The sequence below is a fragment of the Zonotrichia albicollis genome, chromosome 2, assembly GCF_047830755.1.
Source record: "Zonotrichia albicollis isolate bZonAlb1 chromosome 2, bZonAlb1.hap1, whole genome shotgun sequence".
NCBI lineage: Eukaryota > Metazoa > Chordata > Aves > Passeriformes > Passerellidae > Zonotrichia > Zonotrichia albicollis.
Genome location: NC_133820.1, coordinates 109,882,658 through 109,908,691, shown reverse-complemented (window position 1 = coordinate 109,908,691; position 26,034 = coordinate 109,882,658). Strand labels below are relative to the sequence as shown.

At 43.4% G+C, this 26,034-nt stretch overlaps 1 protein-coding gene across 2 annotated transcripts in view; it reads right to left on the bottom strand.

Moving 5' to 3' along the window:
* CLCN4 (chloride voltage-gated channel 4) overlaps positions 1 to 25,190 on the bottom strand; it is a 44,859-nt gene extending 19,669 nt beyond the window's left edge. Inside the window, exons 1-4 of one of the 2 annotated variants that reach the window (XM_026793799.2) lie at positions 25,170 to 25,190; positions 11,478 to 11,629; positions 11,023 to 11,122; positions 4,625 to 4,812 (exon numbers count right to left, since the gene is read on the bottom strand). In XM_026793799.2, coding sequence (XP_026649600.1) covers positions 4,625 to 4,812; positions 11,023 to 11,122; positions 11,478 to 11,621 — 432 coding nt within the window. In that variant the 5' untranslated portion in view covers positions 11,622 to 11,629; positions 25,170 to 25,190. Of the gene's footprint in view, positions 1 to 4,624; positions 4,813 to 11,022; positions 11,123 to 11,477; positions 11,630 to 22,686; positions 22,854 to 25,169 lie in introns of those variants that run through there. The other variant, XM_005487551.4, reaches the window with a different exon arrangement.
* Positions 25,191 to 26,034: the final 844 nt, after the last annotated feature.

Genomic DNA, 26,034 nt, shown 5'->3' with positions numbered 1-26,034 from the left:
TTTCCAATGATCAAGTCAAAACCTTTGTTAAAATCTGCCTTGGAATACCTCTGCCTCTTCACATGCATATATTTTTTAGATTCATTTCAAAAACCCACCTACATGGACAAAAGAGAATCTACTCAGCAGCATCAAATCAATACAAGGAGCTTAAGCCTTCAAACAATATCCTGTAGCAACATGACACTAGAGAATAAAAGACTGAGATGGATCTCAGTGCATGAATTGGTATGAATCCTTCACCTCTAAGTGAACTCTTCCTACCGGATGCAATCCCAGCTGCTCGAGAGCATCAGGGCCCCTGTCTCTGCTCTGCAGGACAGCAGCCTGGATATCAACATTATGATAAATCAAGGAGGAAAACAGGCATTAATCAATTGAATTAGTTAACAGAGCTGGCCAAACCTTGTTCCCAGTGATAAAAAACTTAAGAGATGAGAAGTCTCCCTGTTTTCAAATCTGCAAGGAATCAACTTTTAACAGCATGGATGTTTGCTAGCTTCATTTTTCAGGTGTGTCCAAATGAAAATGCAGTAAGGATACCACTAACCCTTATCCTTATGGCTGTATCTGGAGGAAGGGCAGTTTGTTAAGCTGGTGCTTGCTGAATTTAGCAGCTGGCTTTGCTGATGACAGCAGAATGCTGAAGCAATACAGGGCTATCCCCCAGTGTCCTGAGACTGAGCAGTCGTGGATCCCACACTGGCAGTGATTGACATCTGGCTGTGGTAACCAAGAGCCTTTGTTGCTACAGCTGAAGACAGTCTCATGAATGTCTTCTCCTAGTGCTTCCAATTACAAACAGCTATGACAATATTTACTCTTCCTCTAGAGAAAACTCTGGATATCTTGCCTCAGGGCAAAATCCTCCTATCAGTGTGAACCTGGAATACCTCCAAAGAAGGCCAACACCATTACAAAAATTTGGCCCTTCTAGGGTTGAGTAGAAACTGTAGTTTTGCTTCTAAATTCACTGGAGAAAAATCAAATTTGTTTCTTTTTACTTCTTCTTCTTTTGCTTCTCAGAAGTCATAAGAAACCTCTGTCAGCTCGTTACTGCAGTCACACACACACCTACAGTGCTGTGGCAGGACCCCACAAGGGTCTGTATGGCCAGTTCAATCTTATCCCTTGGGACATCTTTCATTGTTACATTTTCCAGATATCTGGCATTCTGCAGGTTCAACTGCAACAATTTCTAACGATTAATAATATGAAAACCTTTGGGAAGTGAAGTAGCAGTAACTCAGTACAGCAAATGGTTCATTTTTCATCCATTACATGCCATTACTAAGGCTCTGAATCAGTGAAAGTCTTGAGCATGTACACTGGAGTCAGAGGCTGAAGCAGATCACCAGCAGAGATGATCCTGCTGTGACCTTTCCCATGGTAGCTCAAAAGACTCACCCTGGAAGCAATAGTAATGAAGCAAGAAGGAAAACTGAGCAAAATTTTGTATTTTAGTTTGCAAGACCAAGCAATATTTCAGATCTGGGGTCAGTCCAGTTTATATACAAATGGAACACAATTGAAAAGAACCCTCACAAACTCAGACCACTGAAATAAACCCCATCCCTCAGGATGCTCTCCAATGTGTGGTTATGCAGAGGCCCACAGCCCTGCTCTGACTCCATGGGGATCTCACACTTTTCAGACTCTCTCCTATGGATGTTACAGCAGGGTGTGTCCTCAGGACTGACAGGTTCAAGGCTGCAAAAGTGAGAAGTGGGTTCCAGGTCTAGAGAGGCTTCCTTGTCCTGCAGCTTTCAGCTTCATGACAGGAGATCCAGAAGCCCTGGGATAGGAATTCAGTCCATTGCTGGATCCAGTGTCATGATCCATGCAAGAGATGGGGTCCTTTCCTCTACCCTGGACATGTGTCCAGCCATCAAAACCTCTATCCTTACACTGGACATGTGCAAGCCACCAAAAATGGGGTCCTCAGCTCCACTGAAGCTGGCCTTGGGACCAAACTCAATCTGCAGAACAGGGAAAGTCCAGATCACCAGTGACATCTGATGACCTTTTGATCTGCCAGTGAATTTGAGATTTTGAAACTCCCTTACACCAAAAAACCCTCTTCACCTCCTCTTCAAAAGTAGTTCCAGACCAGAAGGGTGAAGAAGGATAATTAGCCTACAAAACAGTGATTAGGGAAGAAAGCATAGCTTGGTAGGTGTCTAATGGGTTATTATGTTTTCCATAATAATTTATAACAAGTCTCTGCTTTGGGCTCATTTTATGGGACCGCTAGAATGGAAACATTTTTCAAGAGATGCCATAGGAAAAGTCACAATTCTCCATGAAAATGTATGTACAGGGTTTATCACAGCCATAAATTGGCAAAACCACAAGGAAGAACTGATCTAAATCTCAGTCCTCAAAATGTCAAAGTTAGTTGGCTATGACAAGAAAGAATCACAGTAATACATAAAAAAAGAAGGCATGTCAGACCAGAGCACCCTTAGGGAAACTGCTCCAAATACTTTTTGCCTAAATTGTGCTCCAATGAGCACTGTTGTTTTATAGGGCTCTTCTGTAAATGTCAGGCACAAAGTGAAACATAGGAAAAAACCCAGCAAAATTATTCTGAAACTCAGTCAAGTTCAGTGTATTTTGATACGTCCTAAAATCCTCTACCTCTACAGGAACCATACAGCACAAAACTTGCCCATATCATAAGCCTTTTGAACAGAAGCCTTTTGAGCAAAACTGAATTTTTCCTTTCCAAATTTACATTTTTATTGGGCTTTCCCTCGGATTTCAGTGTAACAGTAACAGACAGATATATTAATAATATTTACAGCCTCCAGCAGACCCTCAGGAACCCACAGATCTTAGAGGCACATTTGTTTTAGGAAAGTAACTAAAACTAAGCCAAGATGAACCTTTTCTTCTTTGTCCTACTGTGACAGTACAGCAGGAGGTGAGAAGCTCAATTTGAACACAAAGTGATGAAGTTTCACAGTGCTCACCTGGCTGGTGGCTTTTCTAAAGGCCACAGCACACAAAGTCATGACTGGTGGTTTTGAGAAGCAGAAGAAAGCTATAAATTTTCTCAAGGACATGCATCTTTCCTCTATTCCAGCCAAAGTAACGGGATGACAAACACATGCACAGGATTTCCAAATCCCCTAATAATTGTAACAGTTTCCTCTTTTTCCCCTTCCCACGTTTTGTTTTGGTCTTTGGGTTTTTTGTTCGGTTTGTTTTTTTTTTTTTTTTGTTTGGGGGGTTTTGCTTTTGTTTTGGGGTTTATTTTGGGGTTTGTTTTGTTGTTGTTCTCTTACATTACATGAGCCCCGTGCTGTAGCTTTATATTAGGGTAATATTTCTTCACTTTCACAAAGACACCCCAAACATCTGTTAATGAAGACCAGGGTGAACCTAGCAAACCTCTGGCAAAGGGAAGCTCAGCACTGTGACTGGCAACCTGGCTGAGAGATTTTTGTCTCTGTTCATGTGGTGAGAAGATGCAGGGACCGTGAGCACCCCACTGCTTCCCCTGGGGTTAATCACAACTACAGAAAATGGAGCTATCTACACCTATGCACAGACACCCCCACCTTGTACTTCTTGTCCTGTACAGCTAAAGCAGCACTGAGGGGAGCATGAATGACACACCTGCCTGGCAATGAAGGTGACCTCAAACACTGTCTGCAGGACCAGACAACCTCCACAGTGGGGGGAAGATCTGAGCCAACCTCTCCAAACCACCCACCCACTTATCATATTCAGTTTTTGTCAAATTCAAGTCAGACATAAGGAGGAAGGGGGGATTTGAGACAACAATTTTGCCAAACATTGAATTGTGAAGGAAACATTATTCAATACATTAAATAACTTAGGTTGAAAATGAAACGTGTTTTTTATATTTTTTTACACGTATTATCTCCCAAATGGTGTACAGAAAGGCTTCTTTTTATTGTTTTCTAAAAGAAACTTTCACCTGCTTTGCTCTGAAACAACATTCTTTATACTTAAAATTACTATAATTATGAAAAAGAAAAATGTAAGGGAAAAAATCTGAAAATATAAGTTTCACATCTGTCCAGATCAGCTTTTTACCTTCCTGTCCAACAGCCCTGCAAATCCTTCACTGTGGTGACCCCCAGGGAGCCCACTCTTTCCCCAGTTTTTGGTGCTAGCTAAGTCTCTTGATGTGTCATAGAGAGACTGATTGCAAGGGATAAGCAAGCAGTTCTTATGCAGCTCCCTGTATCAGAATACATAAAACCCCATCTGCAATCCCAAAAATATCCTCACAAATGTATTTGTCAGTGCTAATCTTTTTTTTTTTTTTTTGTCCCATAAAATTATGTTTAAAAGGAAAAAAATAAAATGCAGCTCAGGTCCCCTGGTGATTATGCTATGTGTGTTATGAAACACTTTTCGTTTAATACTGAAAAAAAGAGAGTGCAATCTCACAGTTTTCCAGTTTCCATTGCACTGAAACCACAGGGCCTCCTTCAAGTTAAGCAGACATTGCTTGTGGAAATGTGTTTTTCTGCAGTGTGCTCAGTTCACTGCTTGTTCTTTCAGGGAAACTCTCTGGAGGGACCATCAGCAGGTGTGAAGAAGGGCACTGCCTGTGCTGTGCCGTGCCCCCAAGCTCATCCCGTACCTCGGACTGGCTCACGAGCAGCTCCGACCATTTCTGCCACTGGGGGCACTTGTCCCTGTCATCGAACGTGGTCTCATTGGACGTCCAGCAGCACTGCTCGTGGCTGTACCAGAAGGCAGACAGACAGACACCCTCCTTCAGGTCTGTCATCCAATCCACAGCTAAATCTATCACTCCAGCCAATGTACCTGGCAAAGAAACGCAGGAAAAGAAATGCTGGCATTAAAAACAATCAAGTTGCAAGGACACTTTAATTTTAATAACATAATAAAAGCCATGATTTGAGTAAGCAGGCACAATGTAAGGCTGTGGAGGAGAGGAGAGGAGAGGAGAGGAGAGGAGAGGAGAGGAGAGGAGAGGAGAGGAGAGGAGAGGAGAGGAGAGGAGAGGAGAGGAGAGGAGAGGAGAGGAGAGGAGAGGAGAGGAGAGGAGAGGAGAGGAGAGGAGAGGAGAGGAGAGGAGAGGAGAGGAGAGGAGAGGAGAGGAGAGGAGAGGAGAGGAGAGGAGAGGAGAGGAGAGGAGAGGAGAGGAGAGGAGAGGAGAGGAGAGGAGAGGAGAGGAGAGGAGAGGAGAGGAGAGGAGAGGAGAGGAGAGGAGAGGAGAGGAGAGGAGAGGAGAGGAGAGGAGAGGAGAGGAGAGAGAAACAGCCTCCCAGCACCTGAAGGGGGCTTATCAAAAAAAAGGGGACAGACTTTCTATCAGGGCCTGCTGCAGTAGGGCAAGGGCGAACAATTTCAAACTAAGAGAGGTTGATTTAGACTAAGTATAAGGAAAAATATTTTTACAATGAGGGTGGTGAAAACACTGGAACAGGTTGTCCAGAGAGGTGGATGCCCCATCCCTGGAAGCATTCAAGGGCAGGAAGGACAGGATGGCCTTTAAAGGCTCCTTCCAACCCAAACCATTCTCTGCATCAATAAATGCAAACATGCCAAAGAACTGGGAGAAACAGCAAGTTTTTCTGACCTTCAATGCTCTCTCATAGGCTTTTATTTCAAACATTATAATTTTCATAGTGACTGATGGCCAAGTAGGGGGGATATAACCAATGCAGGCCTGCAGCTTGTCTCAGGCAGGTTCCCCATCTGGCTGAGATGGGGAGGGAGGGAGGGCATCGTGCAGGGTCTCTATACACACACCTGGCCATCTGTATAAACCTTATTGTGCATTTCAGGGGTAAGGGAGGAGAAGGACATCTGTGTTTATGTACAGCTTTACTGGTCCCAGCACAGCAACTTCTTAGAAGGATCATTTCATTACAGATACAACATAATGCCATATTCTGACTTATGAACTTAACAGAATGGGGTTTTTGATAAGTGTATACAGTGATTAGCAATCGGGACATGCAGAATAAAATTATCCTTCAAGTCCTCCGTGTACCACAGCGCTTGTTTCAGCTGCTCCCCGGTAATTACACAGAGCTACAGTGACACCCGCTGGCCACCAGGCACAGACACAGGCAAACTTTGTGTCTACACAGACACAAAGAAAGAAAATTTCTGCTTCTCTAGGTCATTTGCTCATCAGCAATAACAACCTGCCCCAGCAGCAGCAGCACCCTCAGAGCAGGTGGGTCCCCAGGAATGCAAGAGCAGCAGGAACGGGAGGCTGGGAGCAGCCAGAACATAGAGAGGCAGACCCGTGTGCTGGCCCTATATCCAAACTTTCTGGAAAAAGTTAAACCACCAACTGACAGAAGAGTCATTTAGCATTTTTCAGATCCCTCTCATATGCAATGGAAAGCAAAAGTCATCATTACTTTTACAAATACTCATTAATAAAATTCTAGGAGACTGCTAATTGATTGGAACAGAATTCATCAATGCATATCAATGTACAGGGGGAAAAATACTTTGTAAAATGCAAACTGGCTTGGTTTTATGATTCCAAAACGTATAGATTTGTGTCTCCTGCTAAAAATGCAATTACATGAAGCAGGGTTGGGGGCTGCTCCCTTTCCCCCAGCAGCTGGGGCACACAAGTGGGTCCAAGAGCTGGTTTATTTCATCTGGAACTAAAGTTTTCTGATTTTCATTTCTGTAAAAGAGACAGGAGGAAAACACATTTCAAATAATTCAAGAACCCTATTTTTCCCTCCAAAGACCAGAAAAAACCCACAGGTTCTTCTCCCACCCTTAAGAAGGATACTTGCCCCCACACTGACAAGCAGTGGTGCTCAGGGTAGCAGTGAAGAATTTCTGTTAAAAAATAATAAGAATTTCTATTATAAAAATAATCTGAAGCACTATACAGATATTCTAGACAGGATGACACACACAAAAAAAAAGGCTGCAGAAGGGAGTGATGATGTCTTTTAACAATTCTTTTCCTTCATTAAGATCTTGCCTTAATTTGGTTATTCTTTTCCATTTTTCCCAAGTTTCTATGGAAACAATGAACCACCCTGCTAGATGTTGATGAATCATTGCATTGCTGGCAACAGCAGCAGGCAAAGCTTCCTGCTTTGCAGTGAGGTCTAAATTCTCCTCCAACTTTCTGAAAGTTTCAGAAACAAGGAATTTTCATCTCTTGGACATGAGCAGCAAATGCTGTGCCTCTTGTACCTCTTGATGGATCTTTAACATTTTCTGTAACTTTCAAAGTTTACACTTAACTATATTAAGCTGCATATTAATGCCACCTAGCAAAAGGTGCAAAGGAAGACAGACTTTTGAATGTGTTTCCCCAATAAAGTTAATAACCATACTGAAGAACAAACATTCAGTTCTCTAATATAATAAGTTCACAGGCACCTCAGCAGCATTAAGACAATGTGCTTAATTATAGAGCTGATCCAATCCCTTTTTCCAAATTCTTAGGGATCCACATAAGGAGGAAAATGCTTTTTACTACATGCAATTTACTACACTGGCCTTCAAGAGAAGAAAACCATAAGGAGACCCAGGATAATAATGCAATAGTGAATGATTCACCACCTATGTGACCAGAGCTAGAAGTTTTTAAAGTTCTGAGTTTTTGCAACTTTAAGTGAAATTAATGCAAGTGCTAGACAGTTCAGCATCTTAAGGTCAAGCTTTTAATTTCTTGTGCTTATTTTGGCTGCCAAGATGGTCATAGAGCATCAATTCATCTCCCTGCTCCTCCCATCAAAGAAGCTGATTTTGTTTCCCCTTCCATGTAACCTCCTGCCTGGGAGGAAAATAATTAAATACTCCAAAGACAGACAATGCTGAACTTCATTTTAGATATTAGCCTTTTACCACTCTCCTTTTCGTTCTGTTGATGATGGTAAATTCTTCCTTTACAGTGCCCTAATGAGAATGCTAAAGATTTGCTTTGAAAAGATGGTTTTTTTCCTGCACCAGTGTTAGAAAACAGCATCACCCAAGTGGTGCAGCATAGAATTCAAGGGAATTCTTGCACATCCAGCCTCAGCCTCAGAGCATTTCAGCACTACTATGATGGCACTTTTTGGTGCATAGCTTTAGAAAACACAGACACCTGATGATCTATAAAGAGCATATGTTTCAGTTAGCCAGTAGTAAGGGTTAGGCTGAGGAGCAGCCATTGGTCTGCAGGCAGGATGGGCCCAGCAAAAATTCAGAGCTCCTTAAAAACAAATGCCTAAAATTTTGGCATCCATATATAAATTTTCAGGCTCACTCTCCATGCACTGCTTTATATGAGGAAAGCATGGAAACTCAGACTGAGACAGGCCCAGGCAGTGTTCAGTATCTTTTCCTAGACCATTGTGTGAACAGTCTTCACCTGAACAGTCTTCACCAAACATTTGTGGGGTTCACTGTCCCTTCCCTTTTCTCTGCAATTAGCAGGCTTTGGCTATCAAAGCCTCATTTCCAGGAGCTCCTCAGTGCCCTTCCTGCCATTTGACTGTGTCACACACCATCATCTCCCTCCAGCCTGATGGTCAGGGTCCTGTGGGTACTTGCCACAGACTGGAGCAGTGAGGGACTCTGCTCAGACTAATTTATGTGTGCACACACACAGGAAACTATGATATGATCCCAGTGGCTGCATTACATTCTCAATATACACTGGTGTTATCTGTAATCTTGAAGCGGGCTCTGCTGTGAGCAGGAAGCCAGAGCAGAACCCCCTCCAGACATCCCTTTCCCACCTACACTTTTCTGGGACTAACAAAGGATGCAGGTTTGATGACAGTCCAAAACTAACAAAATACAGAAAAAAACCCAACAAAAAAAAAAAAGTATGTATGATATATGTATCATACTGCCAAATAGGATGATAATAGGATGATCCTCTCCTTCCTGCCTCCATCAGCAATATTTTGTTTGTTTATTGCTCTGTGGTGACTAGCACTGCTGAGCCCACAAATCAACTGAAAACTAATCTGGCCAAAATCCATTTTTTCTAGGAAGTCAGAACCAACAATCACTTGCCCAGTGCAGCTATACATGCACAGGGCAACAGGGCCCAGTGACAAATGAACTGGAGAACAAGGATTGCTCCTTTTGGCCTTGTTGGATTGTGGTGGCAGTAGAGGTGCAGCCTTTTAGGTGTTACAAAATCTGAAAGATAAAGTTTACCAAATTGATGGGATTTAGGCTTCTAGATCAGTTAACTCCATTTAAACTCCTGGGCCTGGGTAAATGACCCAAGTGCTTTTGGAAACTTGTGGAAGCCCCTGGCAGCCTCTTCCCAAGAGTCCCGCCTTGCTGTCCTCCATGGCCAGCACAGGGACAGCAGGGGCAGAATGCTCCATGGGACCCTGATGGCCTGGGCACTGCTGCTGCCACTTCTCCCTTTCTCTCCCACTCCTTGCCATACTTTCTGCTTGCCTCTGGTAATGCCTGGGCCCAGCTGCTCAAGGGTTCACCCAGGGTCCATCCAGAGCCAGGCTGCTCCCCTTGGAGCAGGAGTAGCTTCTGCCTGATCAGCAGAGGAGGGGCCATGGAGGAGCCAGGCTGGTCCCTGCAATCCCATCTGATCATACAGATGCCACTTTTTCTCTGAGCAGGCAATATTGTACAAAGAGAGGAAAACAACACAAAGTGCCTCTTGACTGCACCACCATCTCCTCCCTCCCCAAATCTGGTTAAGATACCTGACTAATTTGGTTTCACTCTCTGAGGTAAAACATGTTGGTCTGCACCCTTGTTGTTGGAAAGGTTGCAAAAGCTGCCAGATCTCAGCTGTAGCTGACCCTCACCCCCATCCCAGGCTGGGCATATCAGTGTTAGGGCTTATCAGAGAACAGTGACTCTGGCTTTTAACAGCCTTGAGGATTCAGCACAAGGTTTCATTGCAAATTAGAACTGAATAAAACCTTCTGGGATGTTTATACTAAAACGGGAATGTGTGTATGTTTACCACATTCTTTGTAAAAGGAGAGGACTACTAAGGTCACTAGAGCCCTCAAGGGCTTGCTCTAACTTTATTTGCAGGCAGAATTCTCCATTCCAGATGAGACCAACCCTGGCCTTCAGGCAGGACTCAGCAGCCCTGGTAGTACACAGTCTATCAGACTCTCTTCCCATCTCACCCTCCCAACCAAGTTTTTGTGGAAACAATTACAAGTCTATGAAATTACATAATTTGCCAAACACGTCACTTCAGAAATGTTTTCTCAAGAACTTTACCAGTGCTTCTGAAGCTCCTTAACAACTGTAAAGAACATAGTAACTTGACAGATGCTGAGCAGGAAATTCCCATCACCCCTTGGAAACTGGGAAACTTGACATGGTGCTTTCACCAAGCAGCATGACACAGGAGCACCCTGACATCACTGAAAAAGCACAAAAAATGGCAGCTGTCTGAGCTGGGTCAGAGAAGTGCAGCTTTCCAGGCAGGAAGATGTGCTAAACTGAGGAGAAGACAGGAACAATTGAGGAAGTTAATGAATTTGCCATGTGAGTTTGAGCAGGCTGCTGAATATGTAATGTCTGTCTGGCCTGGAAGCAGATCTGAAACCAAGTCTGAATCTGTATTTTGCCTTCATGCATACATAAAGAAGATAACCCAGAGGAAATAGCAGTTCATAAAGCCCCCTTTTGAGTGTCTACAACCAATATTTTCCCCACATCATATTTTTGACTTGTAGAATTAAAGTGATGACAAGGAAAAAAAATCCTAAAAATAAAACTTACTTCTGCAAAGCAAAGATTCAGAAAGTCAAAGCAGCCCATTGACTATGAAGCACTCAAATGCAGATTTCCCAAAGCAATAGAAAAATCCCTCAGCTGGTGAAAACATTTTTTCTAGGTCAGCACTCAAAAGGAGACTTTGCAAGTGGGTATTTTTATTTAGAATCATAACTGCATGAATGCAAGTTGTCTTTTTAGCTTAAAAACAAAAAATCAATGGAGAGACAATGAAGTACAAAGAGAAGCAGATGGTGGTGCAGCAGCTGGAGTGAGATGCTTCAGGCACAGCTGTAGCACTAACATACATACCTGCCAGCAGTCCTATGAGAAGCATGACAACCCATCCTGACCAGGCATCCAGCAAACTCTTGATGAACTCCCATATGGATTCCTTACTTTTGCTTGTAATCTGAAATTAAACACACATATAGATGTGTTGCTGATTCAGGTTGACAGTTTTAGAGTACAAAGTTTAAAATAATTAAACTCCTAGATGGTGCATAACATTTTTCCATTCCCTACTTCCTTCAGTCCTAATAATTTATTCAGAGATGCTCAGCTGCAGATACTTACAAATTCAGGACATCCCAAGTCCATATATTTAAAAAATTTAAAATTCTCCTCAACTCATCCCACATCTATATGTTTAGAAGTTCTCCTCTTCCAAGAAGGTAGGAAGCAGTAACTTTGGAAAACCACTGTTTTTGTCACTGCCAGGTTGGCTGTGACCCAGGGGTGTGACACATCAGAGCTGGCACGGGTACCTTGCGGTGGCGATCAGTGTCACGCGATTTCTCCCGCAGCCAGTCGATGGTATGGAAATCCTCATAAGTTCCAACATCAGGGAAAGGCTCATCCAGAAAATCCATCAGGTTACCTGAACCATTCATGTCTCCTGCATTGACCATATTAGGATCTGTGTGTAGAGGAAAAATAAGTTTGTCAATAAATTCAAGCAGCTTTGTCAGGCATTTCAGAACCAAGTTTTCAGCATGAGCAGTAGTCCTGGGGGGCACACACAGACTCTTCATATTTGCTTTTAAGAAAGCAGGGGGAGAAATATCCACCACATATCTTACTAAAGCACAAAAGGAAATAAAAGATACCTGTACCCAAACTAAAACAAACAGAAGAGGCATTTGATGGGAACTTGGATGAGGGCACTTAGAGGTATGAGAACTTCTATTCCAGCAAGGTGGTCTGTTCAGGGACATTGGAACAAGATGGGCAATGGAGGAGAAACCAGAATCAAAATATACAAGAGACACAAATCTGACAGAGCAAACACGCAGAACATGAGCAGAAGCAAACCTCACCACTCACACTAATTGAAGAGCTACTGTGTGTGTGGGATACAGGCTCAGCTGCTGGCTCAATCTGCACATGACAAAGTGGCAGCCAGGTCCAGGAGGGCTCCAGCAGCTGGGAGTCCTGGGGTCCTGGGCTGGGACTGGAGAAGGCAGCTGTGCACTTCTACATCACTTACAAAGTGTTGTTCTAAAGATTGTTGATCACACCCATCCTAAAAGAGATGGCTGGGAAATGGGATTTTGCAGAGAATACCTCGGGTTTTTTAATCTGAAATGGTATATCTGAAAAATCTGTTATCATGGAGTTACAAGGGAAAAACACAAACCCACATAAGAACTGGGACATACACAGACTTTAGGGGTTGTACAGAATATGCAGAGCCTGTAGCTCCTTGACTGACACAAGGTAACTTTTGCTGATCACTGATGAGGCCAGCACAGCACAGAACCAATGACTGCTGCCCAGTTCATTCCACCAGGTATAGAAATGGGAATTTCACAAGAATTTGAATCTTTGAAACTGTGAATAAATTTCCTAACTCTGTAATTGGAACAGGCAAAAATGTAGCAGATAAGCTTTTAGTGGACTGTCCATAAACCCTGACACTCTGCTCAGCCCTCTTTACGTGGTGTCTTTTTTCTTCCCCTCTCCCCATTTTCATCTGTTTTACTTGAAACCTCACTGTGTAATTTTTTTGCCTTGGTGGGGACTTCGGCAATGTAATAAGTATGAATACTCAGCTGTGTCAGGCTCTGCTCTCCACTGTGTATGGTTTTTGGGTGACACAGACAATGTGCTGAACACAAGCAGCTGAGAAAAGCATTATCTTACAGACAACCAGCAGGTCACCATTATACCATTAAGAGAAGCCCTTTCAAATGCAGAAATCAAATAATCTCCAAGCACCACGGCGTGTTTGTCTGAAAGGGAATCAAGCAAGTGAATCACAGCCTGGGGAAGGAAACTCAATGCAGAGCAGGTGTCCCTTGCAGTGTTGCAGAGCACAAATAAACTGCCACAAAGTTGGGATGATTTAAAAAGCACAAGTTAAGAAGAGCAGCAATGGAGAGCAGTGATCCTTCGCCAAGCAGGTGAGAGCACGATCCCACGGTGGCTGAGTGAAACGGGAATCTGAATGTGGGATGGTTGCCTGACTACAGGAGCTGGAGCTGCAGGGGGATGCTGGGCTCAGTGTCTCCCACCAGGACTGGAAAGGGAAGCTGAAATGAGGCGAAAGGATTAGACCCTGCTATTACTTTGTAACATTGTGATACTTTGCAGATCATTTGCTTCACCCAATTCTTCCTGTTATAGATGGATGAGATGATTGGCTCTCGCAATTAAAAGATAACTATTGTGTGAATATTAAGAAAAGCTTTAGTGCTGTATAGTTCTGTTATTGAAGTTTAGATGTCCTCTGTTCTCCCTGCAGTTCCCTTTCCCCCCTGTATTGTTGCCATCAGACAGCCTGGGCTGTGTGCACAGGTACAAAGAAGCTGCACAGGTGTCCCTGGCATGGGGCAGCTGGGAATGGAAAAGCTTGGTGCTTAGGGGGAGCAGCATGGCAACACCTGACCTCCAATCCAGTGACAAGAAAGCAGTTTCTACTGATAAATGGCCAACAAGAGCTGACTGACAGACTTTGGGAGGGGCCAGGGCTGGCTGATGCAACCCCAGGGGTATAAAAGCCTGAGCATCCATCTTAAAGACGAACCAGATGTATGGTGTGCATGAGGGGCAGTTCCCAGTGCTGCAACTTTTTCCTTATGTAGTCCTTTTGTTGTATTTTTGTTAAGGTTTAATAAACCTTTTTAGACTTTCCAAGTGAGCAGTTTTTTCTCACATTCCCATAGAGCAAAGAAGGACCTGTAAAGAACGTGCAGCTCAGACTGTCTGCCTACACAAGGCAGCACCCTCTGCTAAATAAACAAACTCCTGGAAACTGAAAGCATTGGCAATTTTTCCTTCATACCACAAGAAAATTACCCACCATGCTAGTTATATCACGTAAAAAATAGCTTTTTAAGTATGCTGTCAATGCCCAGCACATGACAGTACTGTGATGGATAATACCAGGCCAGGCCACAAGTATGTAGGATAATTACAATCTCAGTCTGAATCTATCCCAAAAATACATGCTACACAACATGTCCAAGGAGAGGAAAAATGTGCTAGAGACCACAGGGCCATGGAAGACTAAGAAAACAAACTTTGAACTCAAGGTGCCATACCAGTACCTGGGAATTGCAGTGAACTGGATGACTGCCAGCCTTAAAGTTCACTTCAGGTACTATGCTTTTGAAAGCAGAGATGTGATATCAGATTATGCAAAACAAATTTTAGTAAATAAAACCTAGCTACAGCACTTTCAAACTGAGTACTAGAGTTTCCATCTTATATCCTATCACTAAGCACTAGAAGTATCCCTTTCCTTGTCTTTATTTTGCATTTATTTCTCTCACTTTACTTTGGCATCTGCAATAATTTTCAAGGTTTATTTCAGGATGAGCTAACTTGGCCTCCGAGTGAAGTTTGCAGAGATGCTTTCAGTTCTGTCAGCAGAACTGGAGCCTTCCCCCAATCAACCAGGTACAGATATTTTAATACACATAAATTAGATATTTTAATACACATAAATTAAGGGCAAACTAACCTCATCGAAACATGAATTATAGCCAGGGGTACTGCAGCAATACACCCCAATGGTGGCAAAAGCATGAACAGCCATGGTGCTGGTTGTCTCATCTAGCATGAGAAATCTGCACTAGAACCAAGACATTAAACCTAGACTCCTTTCAGAGCTGATGACAGGAAATTAACTATTTACATTAGAATGAAAGAGATTACTTCCCAGAAGGGATAATTTCTGTTTATTGATCAGAAAGAGACGTCAAAGGTAGACATCTTCTAATCTGGTCTAATAAACACAACACTACCAGTTCAAAAGAAAGCATTGCAATACCATGACATGCAGAATTAGTTACTAATGCAGCTCCTCAGACCTGAGCATCTAAGAGATTTGGATGCTCTGACAGAGCTTATTGTATACAATGAAAGGTGTTGAGTTTTTCTGAGGAATTGTCTAACGTCTCTATTTTGTCCCTTTGCTGTTCCATGACTTAGACATCCTTGCTGTCCTTTCCACCACATTTGCAGATGCTGATGCAACATAATTTGTGCAAGGGCTGTTTCCTGCCTAGTCTTTTCCAAATAATTTCTGGCACTCTATCAGCTTTTCCTAAGGCAGACATCCAACACTAAGCAGTCTTCTGTGACTCCCTAAGAGACAGTGGCCAGTTTGGAGCCCATCGTTCTGTAATCTCTTAGGGACATTTTCCCCTTTATCCACTTTGAATTCCATCAGCCATTTTATTCCCTACAATAGAGTAGAGACCCTTAACAGTGAGCACTCATTTTTACTAACTAGCTTTCAATATCTACAACTGAACACATGTGTCAAGAGTCTGCTTTAATAATTGCAAACAGGTTCTTTCTAGAAACTGAACTAGATAACAAAGAAACCTGACTGAATCACATATCTCTGGAACTCAGAGGGTTCTGATTAGCAGGCTTCCCTGGATTTAGACCCATTCCAGACTACTGTGATCCTGTAGATGTAGCAGTCCTGGCAGGGACTGAGTCAAAAATCAAAAAAGGCCACAGTGCTGGAGTGACAATTGTGCCTCCTGATAGAGCCTTTCCTGTCGGCCACATAACCCTAAACATCTTCCAGAAATCTTGGGCCAGATCAATCTGATGGTCAGTCCCCAATCTCCCAGACAGCCATGTTTGGTGCACAGTGCTCTGAAGCCAGAATGAATTAGTTACCCTACAAATATCAGAGGAGCTGCATGAGAGCAAGCTGGAAGTAAGGGTCCAAATATCAGCCTGTGAAGCTTTACGACTGTGGGAAACCAGATCATTTTTGAACACATGAGGAAAGCAGAGATTCACGCAAACAAACTAGAAAAGCCAGGGTGCAAACACAGGGAGCTGCTGGACCAGAACAGACCAACAAGCACAGCTGGTACTACATAAACACAAGATCTCGTTACATTTACTCACTTTTGTTATTTTCTAAAGAACCAAAAGGTAGTAGTATTACTGTATTTAGGGTCACATTTTTTCTGCAAGACTCACAGTGAGTAAACTTGTCACTTGACTTGGATCAGTTTGGAGCTAAGTTTTAGAGAAGAATGATAAATCACATTTACAGTGAAAATGCTGACAAACTCAGCTTTAGAGCACTGTTACAGCACGTGCAAATGTAAAGCCACAGCTAGAAGAGCCCTATCAGGGAACTGACATTCCAGGTAGTTTGCTGACTGACTGATCAGACATGAAATGTATCTGACATGGCAAGCACAGACCAAAACATCCCATGGTTCAAAGAGGCTGAAAAGTATCCTGATGTAAAACAACGAGCTGAACACTCATCAAAGGAAAACTCTTGGCCCTGACCTACTGCTCCTAGACATCCTAGTTCCATGCTATGTTCTCCTCATCCTGTTTTCTGTTTTAATTGGATACATTGCACTGAGGCAGGCAGTGCGATTTTTAATGCAATTCCAACAAGTTTCAAGTTACTTTCAACAGATCACAGTTACTGAATTACTTCAACACTTCAAATGTTTCTAGCAGACAAACAATCACCTACATGCTTTGCTGTTTTCCTTGAAGTGGGGGGTTGCTATGTGACACACGGCAGGATGCATAAGTGAACCTTGCAAGAGGCTGGGAGAAGAAAGCAAAAGCCTAAATGCCAATTGCAAGTTTCTCAATTCACATCTGGAGTGCCTTTTTCAGGGTGTCTAAAGCATCACCTGTTCCATCTCTAACAATGTATCATGTGTTAGCCAACACACCAAAGGAGATCACAGCGTGCCTCAGGGCTTCTCTATGCTCTAGTACCAACACATCCACTGTGATAAAACAGAGGAGATCCCACTCCAGACACAAAGTTTTCCAATCATGACTCCATCAGAGCTGAGCCCACCACTCACCTGAATTGCTGGTCAGATGAGCTGTGTTCATGTGGCATGACATGACAGCAGTTACTGCAGAAAGGAAGGAGTGTGGGGGCTGTGAAAACCCCTGGGATTTATTTTCTGTATCAGTCAGTAATGAGCAATGCAGTTTTATTGGCAATCCTCACACTGGCAATCCCTTTGCACAGGCAGGTGGGTTGCCCCTCTGTGCCCCTAACACCTGTATTGACTGTTGGTGCCCCGGCCTCACGGCCTTCATCTGCTCAAGGGATCTGTCAGGCAAAGGCACCTCGTCCTGAGAGCTGGGTGCTCTGCCAGCATCCATCCATCCCCATCCCAAGGAATTCAGACCCTGAATTCAGGGTCCCACAGGGCCTGAATCCAGGCAAACAGGCCAGTGCTGCCAGCAGAGTGAGCTGACTCACAGAACCAGGGAATGCTCAGGCTGGAAGGGCTCAGAAGGAGCCCCAAGAGGGTAAAGCTGAAGGAGAAAGTTCCTAGAGTTGAGCACAGCTACACCACAGGTCCCCAGCACCACATGGCCAGAGAAAATGGGCCTGGCAGCTGAGGAGGCAGCAAGCAAGATTATTAACAGGGTCACCATGAAAGACATGCATGAAAAGTACAGGGAGATGATTATGTCTTTTGGGGGAGGGGTCAGAGACTGAGGTCTGCTTAGCCTGGAAGAGACCAAGGAAGGCCAAGGTGGTGTGGATGTAACTCCCCTTCCACCACCTGCCATGTAGAAGATGATTTAGAAATGGCAATGTGTGATAGAGGAGACAGGTAAACAGCTATTAAACATTCTTCTCAACAAGAAGTAATACGCTGTTGGGTGGTGATTTTACAAGGAAAAATTCTTCAGCAAAAGCAAGCAAGCTGAATCCCCAGCAAGTTAAATGGATGATTTTCTATAGGTTGAAAAATATTTACAGGCAATTTAAGATTATGCAATTTAGAAGCGTCAGACTGAACAAGCCAAACAAGTTATTGACCTTCTGTCTTAATGATGAAGTTTATAAAAAGGTGTTAAAATGGCCGTGAACCAGAGTAATCCAGTTCAGACTCCTGGAAAAAGCAGAAAATACTGAACCCACTTACAGCCCTTTTTTTGAAAAATAATATGGGGAAAAAAATCCCTACAAATTGAGAAAATACAGAGGAAAGACAAGATTTTTAAATTGGCAAATGCTTTTCCTACAATTCAAGGACTGATTGCACAGCCTCCAAATACAAGTAAATAGCTCTGCAAACCCTCAGTTTCTCACCACACTAGCACAAGCAGGATGCAGTAGCAGAAACAGTACAGTAAAATATTGCAGTGTTTGATTGTATGGCCCCACCACCACATATTATGGAGTTTCCAGCTATGATAGTGTGGTCAAGTTAAATACAGTCACATCTTTGATGTGCAGATTTACCCTGAATAACCTCTATGGAAAAAATTACAAATCCACAGCAGAGCTCAGAAAACACAGGGCAGCAGATCACAGGGGAGAGGGCCTTGGAGAGAAGGGAAAGGCAGGGGGGAACATTTGGGATAAATGGCAGAAAACTGAGGCACTCCTCTCACCAAACCACAGCCTTCAGTACATGTGGTGACATGTACTCATGGGGTGACCCAGGGAACAGAGCAGGAGCACAGGCCAAGGGAGGCTCAGGGTGGCATGGATGGGAGCTGATACCCAGCCACCAGGGCTTCCCAGCCTTCCATCACAGCCAGACTCCCTCTGCTCCTTTTCTCCTCCATTCTCTTCCTCTGAGGGGTAAACCACATCCCAACATCCCTGCTCCTTCCCACGATGACTGTCCCTTTAGAAAACAATTTCTTTTGGTCTGAAATACCATGTGCCTGCTCCCCCTTTAAGTTTTCTTGGAAAGTCTGAGCAAAATTAGTTCAGCTGCTCAGTTATGTCAGAAAAGGGGGGAAAAAATCCCAGCTCTTTCCCTGCAAGCTCCAAATGAGTTTTTTGCCGAAACTGGCTCTATATAAAAAATGTTAAACTCACATCTCTGTTTCCAGTGAGTCTTAAATGTCCCTCCAACAAATTTACTTGTTAGTGCAGATGTTGAGGCTGTGGAAAAAGCAGGAGGGAAGCATGACTGCCTCTGGAATATTCATCTGCAGTTTGGAAACTGAGCTGAAACATCTCTATTAAAGGATGCTCCTCTGCTAACAGCCCAGAAGTTTGGGCAGATGAGCCTCATGAACTGTATCAACCCCACACCCCCTTACTTCTTGAAGAAAACAAGATTTGATTAGGTAAAACACTGGAAGCCTTCAACTTCTGGGTAAGAAACTACATTTCAGGAGACAGGACACCCTGGAAACCAGTCCTAACAGTACAGGAGCATGGTTTCTATTCTTGGTTTCCCTCAAGTCCTCTTCTTCACAAAAAAGAGGGGGAGTTTCCCTTCTGAACCCATGGTTTTTACTGCCACAGAGCTCTAATCCACCTCTGAAGAGTCAGGGGTGCTACGGGGTTTTCCTCCTCATGTCAGACACAGCTGAGCTTTGCAGCACCAGTGCTGCTCTTTGCCTCTTCGTTCAGAAAATTTTAAGATTAAGAGGAAAAACCAGGTTTGGAACTGCAAAAAGAAAATGTGAATGTGTTCAGAGACAGCAGAGTTGCACTGTCAGGAGGGAGATGCCCTGGTACACAGTTACTCCTAAACAGCTCTTTCCTGAAATGGGATGTTCAATGGCATTCAATGCATCTCTCACTGAAAACCTTTTTGAGCCTTCAGCTTGAAGTAAAACTGATAAACCCACATTGGGAAAGCCATTAATCTGTTATAGCATGTCACTTCTCATGATTTGGGCAGAGCCTATGAGTCATTTTCACACAGGAGGGTGATGTTTGCCTGCTCACAGGGCACTGGCTTTCACTGCTGCCTTTGATGCCAGTGGGCTGCACAGCTCCAGACAAGTTATTGCATCCCCTGAGAGGAAGCTTCTGCAAGATGGAGAGACCCTTTCCTTGGGGTGATGCTTAAGAGAAAAATGTTAAAAGTGTTTTAGGAACAGCAGCCTGGATGTAACCCTGCCAGAGCCTCTCTTTTGACATTAATAATCATGTGTGAATTTTTAGTTCTGCCAGGCTAGAGATGAAGTAAGCTGAAAAAAAACCAACACCTGGTGTGTATGTATGCACACACAAAAAAATGAATTAAGACACTTTCTCTACAATTTCCCACAAAGAGGAAAAATTAACACACACCCCACACCCCTGCTGGGTACCCTGAAAGCTACAGTGTGGTGGCAAAAGCAACCAGGGAAAGGACTGGGACCTCTGGGCACCACACCCCTTTTGAGGGTTGAGCACCATGCTGAGCCAGGAGCTGTTCAGGCCTGAGAGAGGCTGAACATGACACAACACCAACCTCCCAACACAAGCAAGGTGCCTCTGGACTGTGGAGGAGCCTGGGTGTTGGGAGCATTCCCTTTTCCCTGCTCTAGCACCTGGCTGCAGTCACAGTCCTGCTCACTTTGCCCTCCAGGTCAGCCAACAGCAGCTTCATGATGGAGCAGTTCCCAGCCCCAGGAGGTTACAGCTCTCCACAGGAGCCTGTTCTGTTCAGGCAGAGAGGAAGTTTTTTAACTCAGGGACAACACTCTCCATCTCCTCCTCCTCCTCTGGTCCCTGTTTAAAAGCTTCCAGCCACTGCATTTGAAAAGGTACAAGGTGTGTAAGAGCCCCTGTGGGCACAGGGGCTGAGCACTCTTGCAGCCATGTGCTGGAGCCCTGGCATGGCATCCCGGTGCTGCCAGGGAGAGCCCTTCCAGCTGGGGATGACCCCTGGGTCCCCCTTTTATGCTAAGCAACTCTTAGGGCACTTAAATCCTTAATTTCCAGGGCCTGCAGCACACATATCAGGCTGGTGCCCTTCTTCCTGCACAGATGTCTGACTCCAACTGAGGGACCAGGAGAATTCCTGCCTGGCACACATTTCCACAGGGCACTTCCATTGGATCCAGAGGAGGGGGGAACCCCTCACACCTGTAGAACCCTGCATGGCAGCCTTTGCATGGGCAAAGAGCCCAGTCCCAGTGATGCTGGTGGGCCAGGGCACAGCTTGGCTCACAGCCAGGGCTGGAGAGAACTGAGCCAGCCCTGACTCCAGAGGGAACCAAGGAGAAGAAGCCCAGCACTGCCACTGGCAGGATGCAATTTCCTCCCCCGCCCCTATCACCTCATGCAGCAACAGGTTTGTATTTCTATCACTTTAGAGGCTCAGTCTTGAAAAGACAGGAGAGGTTCTTTTGGAGAAAAATAAAATTGAAATTTATTTTTCTTTTCAGTTTGGAACAACCATTGTATTTTTGTATTTCAATAACTCATTATCTACTTATCCCTCCCACCACACCTTATTTTCTGATCCTGACACAACTGCATACCTGATCCCTGGAACCCAGAATTCTGCCCTCTCTAGGATGTACAACCTACTTCAGCACAGGAGATCCAGGATATCCCCCCTTAATGTACAGGTGAGCACACAGAGATTCTAGGCATGCCAAATTTTCACATTTTTTCCAATAGTGGGAACAAATTATTTGAACAAAGAACAGGATTTGGAAGAATAAAAAAAAAACATCCAGTAGACCAGGAGTAAAAAGTCACCTGACTCTCTGCCTGATGAAGCTGCAGCTTAGTCATCCTCGGTTCTCTGGCAAGGCACAGAATTATCTATCACAATTGTTTAAAAAAGACATAATTTTCTTTTCTGACCAGTATTAGCTCAAAATTAATTTAGTTTCTCACACTGTAACATTTGCATTAGAATTAAGCTTTTAAAAAATTAAAAATTTTAAACCACTAAAATATATTTTTAAAAGCTATACAGAAAAAAGCCCCACAGGAGAGTCACCATTTTTTTTCCTTTACAGATATATATTAATGTATTTGTACAGAGCACATAATTAAACATCCACACCAGGAGAATAATTAAACATCCACATCTGGACTTTGCTTCCACAAATAGTAAGTCCAAAAGCACAATTTGCCTGTGATTTTTCGGCCTTTTGGTGATCAGCATTTTGCAAAGGAGCAAAAAATCTGCTTGTTGTCTCCTACATTCTTTATGGAAAAGGTTTTTTCACATTTATATAGGACAAGGAAAAACTGACCTTTTACTACAGCAAATTATGCAGGAAACCTGTCAGACTAGGTGCTTCGAAACCACATCAGCAAAAATTAACAATAAAGGAAAAGCCTCTTTTCCCACATACACCTTCTTAACCCCTCAAGCAAGTTAATCCTCATTCCTTTATAAGCTTAGACACAACAGCAACTTCCTTTAAGCATCCAGGGGAAAAAAGGCAGGGGATGCAAGCAAAACACTATTGCTGCTCTCTTTGCACGACTGAATGGTGATGGCTGCTCACGTAAATGCAGAATTCCGCAGTCACCCGAAGGAGCCATCGGAAAGCACAGGGAACAAAGGGCCTCCTTTAGCTATAAAGCTCCATCTGGCAGCATTTCCACGGGAGATGCCAGCCGGGAGACCAGCACAGAGCCAGCAGGCAGCCTGTGCACCTGCAAACCCTCCGCTCGCAGAGGAAATGTGCCGTTTCGTTTTCCAGCAGAAACTGCCCGACGGAGCTGGGGCTCTACGACTGCGGCACAAGAGCAACTGGCAAATTATTTTTTTTCCGAAGAATTATGTTGCTTACCTGCAATGCAACATCATTTAGGCCAATCGCAATGATTTTAATAGCATCCTTGCCTGGGCGGTATGGCTGCAGCAGCAGTGATGTCATGGGGAGGAAGCAGTAACAATCATGTGACTGCATCCTCCGTCTATAGGATATCGGATCGGGCACACGCAGCAGCTGCAATCCTGCGGGATTAAAGCGCAAGCCTCTTTACCCTGCCTGCCTGCTCCTCACACTGCAACACTCCCTAACCTCGGCTGATCAGTCCTTCTGTGCGTTCTTTATGCAACAGCACAACATTCAGGTTTTTCACGAGGTAAAAGCATAGGAAGTGTGTTGTGTGCATGCCAGCAAGTGTTCCTGGTGACTCGGCAGGCCAGGTGGCTGCTCTGTGAAATACGTGCTCACAGCAGCTTGGAAATGAGGCGAACTGCAATTTCACCATCCCTTGTGTTTTTCTAGCACTGCATTTCAAGCTTATCCAAATTGACTTCCTTCCATCTTCTGTGTCAAATTCACGCTTTGCAGGCCTCCCTCAAAGGTTTCATCCTTGTTACCTTCACTTCCTAATACTTCCCATCATCCATCCATCCATCCATCCATCCATCCATCCATCCATCCATCCATCCATCCACTTCTGCCTTTTCTTCAATGCGACTGTCACTGCTTGAAAGATCCTCTTCTATATGCCAGGCTACTTTTCCTTTCCAAAACATCTGCTTAAGCTTTCCCAAATATTGAATACCTAGAACTTCCTAAAATACTTTTTTGAAAAGGCAATTAGCCTTTCACATTTTGGCTGTGTATAGCATTTCAACTGTAATCTTGGGGTTTTTCTTTTTGGGGTTTTTTGGTTGTTGTTGGTGGTTTTGGGGTGTTTTGTGTTTTTTGAGGGGCAAGGGGAGTGTTTAAGAATTTTATCATACTCAGTAATTTATTTGATTTCTACACGGAGGTAAGAATTGCCAAAGTTCTGACTGCACAGATTTTGCACAAGCCACTAGGGCTGTATTCTGCAAGGCAGAGGTTCTTTCCAAAGATCCTGTACATGTTTTTACATGTGCAGCGTGTTCTACTTCAGGACATTCCCCTTACTGCTCACCTTTCCATATCTGAATATTGTGCAGACTGGTTTTACCCCTACAGGTAACCAGGCAGGGGCTTTGTATTTCCAAGCAGATGCAACAGCTGAATAGAAGGAGGTCTTGCACAAGCACCCATGAAAATACCCACAGGTGACTGAAGGCACATAAGTGACTTTCACTCACTTCAAAGTCAAAGGAAGTCAGTTCTGGAAGACCTTTTTGTCCCAGTGTGATTGAGCAGTAATTTATGGATGTGCCAGGTATTTCTGATAGGAACTCCCCATGCAAAGCCGCACACTGGATTTTACTGAGAAATTTGAACACTTAGCTTGTTTCACCTGAAGTTCCCACACATTTCTGGAGCAAGAATCTTGCCTTTAGAGAAGAAGTTTGATTCCGCTCCTCACACACAGCACTGCAGATCATAATCCTCTACCACTCATAGATCAGTAACAGCCCCAGGCCTTCATAACCATGTCAGTGCAATGTGGAAAAGTTACACAAGTGCCAGCTTCCTGCCAGCATCTAGTCTTTGTGTCCATTAAAATTAGTCTTAATAGGTCAATTGAATTTGTGAAGGAAGCTAAACACTGAGCACTTGATTTATTTGCTTGATAATGCAACTGTAATTTCCTTCAATCGGTTTATGAGAGGAAAATATGGAAAACAGGAAGCAGGAAGTAGCATTTACTTGGTGAAATATCTACACCTGGGAACTTCCATGCCAAAGACACACACTTGAACACAAACACTTTGCCCTAGACACAGAATAGTAATTTTGTGTGCTTAAAAAGTGAGAGTGTTAGGGTCTCAATCCTACATTTTTTTCCTGGACTGACTTTCCTAAATTAATTTCCTGGTTTTATCTTGTCTGTCACCAACAGACCTCATTAAATCTCCTACTGCAAGTACATTTTTAGTTGGATGGTCAAACTGCAGACAAACTAAAGGGACAGAATACCCGATTCTCTATTGAAAATACAATAGATATCTATGCTCAAATATTAGAGATTTTCAGAAATTATAAGGAACCAGAACCATCTCCTAAGAAGCTCCAGAATCCAAGAATATTGAGATTTTCCAAGGGCAAGCAAATGATTTAACTGACATTTACAGATTCCAAAACCAAATTAACTTTACTCCTTGGTATTTTCTTCCAATGCTACTCAATCGAGTGATCTTAGAGAAAAAAATACATTCTTCACATGATGTTTTAGACAAGGCTATTCTTGCTTTTGTTAGCCTGCAGTTTCTCAAGTCTCTCTGCAAATGCTTCTTCCTCTCAGAGATGTACAACATTATAGTCATAAAGGAAGTTGGAGCCAAAACAAGCTGTGATGGGCCCTCTTCTCTGAAAAGCAGAAGACGCAGCTCATCTAACTAATTTAAAAAATATTCTTTATATACTGCACTTACCTTTAAGTCCTGCAAAGTGCTTAAAAGAACTGCAGCAAGAAATACAAAGAAGATTCCATGCTTACAAGAGAGAGCCCAACCCGATGTACCCATGACAGCTTCTGCTGCTGCTCCCGGCGGCAGCGGGACGGGGACGGTCGCTGTTCCAATGCCTATTTCTGGCACACTGTTTAAAAATAACCTAAACTCTGTCATACCCCTGATGCCTTGCAAACACTGCAGAGACAGGAGTCACATGTCCTTGCCGTGATTTTGCCTGTGCTCCTGCAGCTTAAGGTTGCAAAGGGAAACTGAGAAATGGCCCTTTTGTAATTATGCAGATTTAATATTTCCTTTGTGAAAGCAGCAGTAAGCGTCAGCCTAAAAAGAAAAGTCAGCCAGTATTCTTCTGAGTGGTTTCCACCTTGGAATTAGTCATAAGCAAGATATTAATTAAGAACTAATAATGTCAACTTGCTTTCCTTACTAATTTAGAAAGTGCAAATGTTTGTTATGAAAAAGGGCAATTCAATGTGTTTTAAGTGGAGCTACCCAAGAATTCTGGGAATATTCAACTATGAATTTCTGATACAGCTGTCAACTTATCATGAGTGATAAGCACATGGAAGAACATATATGCCCTTCCTTACACTCTGTATCTCTTTCAGGTCTTTAGTAACCCCTCTAGATCTTCAGCTTCCCAGATTTTCTCTCTTACCTTTACTTGAAAACTCATTACATTAACCTAAATTAGTGTTATTCAAAATTCAATTTTTTTTCATTAAATCATCAGAAATGTGGCAAATATAAAAGATTCAAGAAATATCTTTGACATACAAGAAAACCCTTTTTCTGTTTATGCCAAATTATTTTATTTTATAGAAGA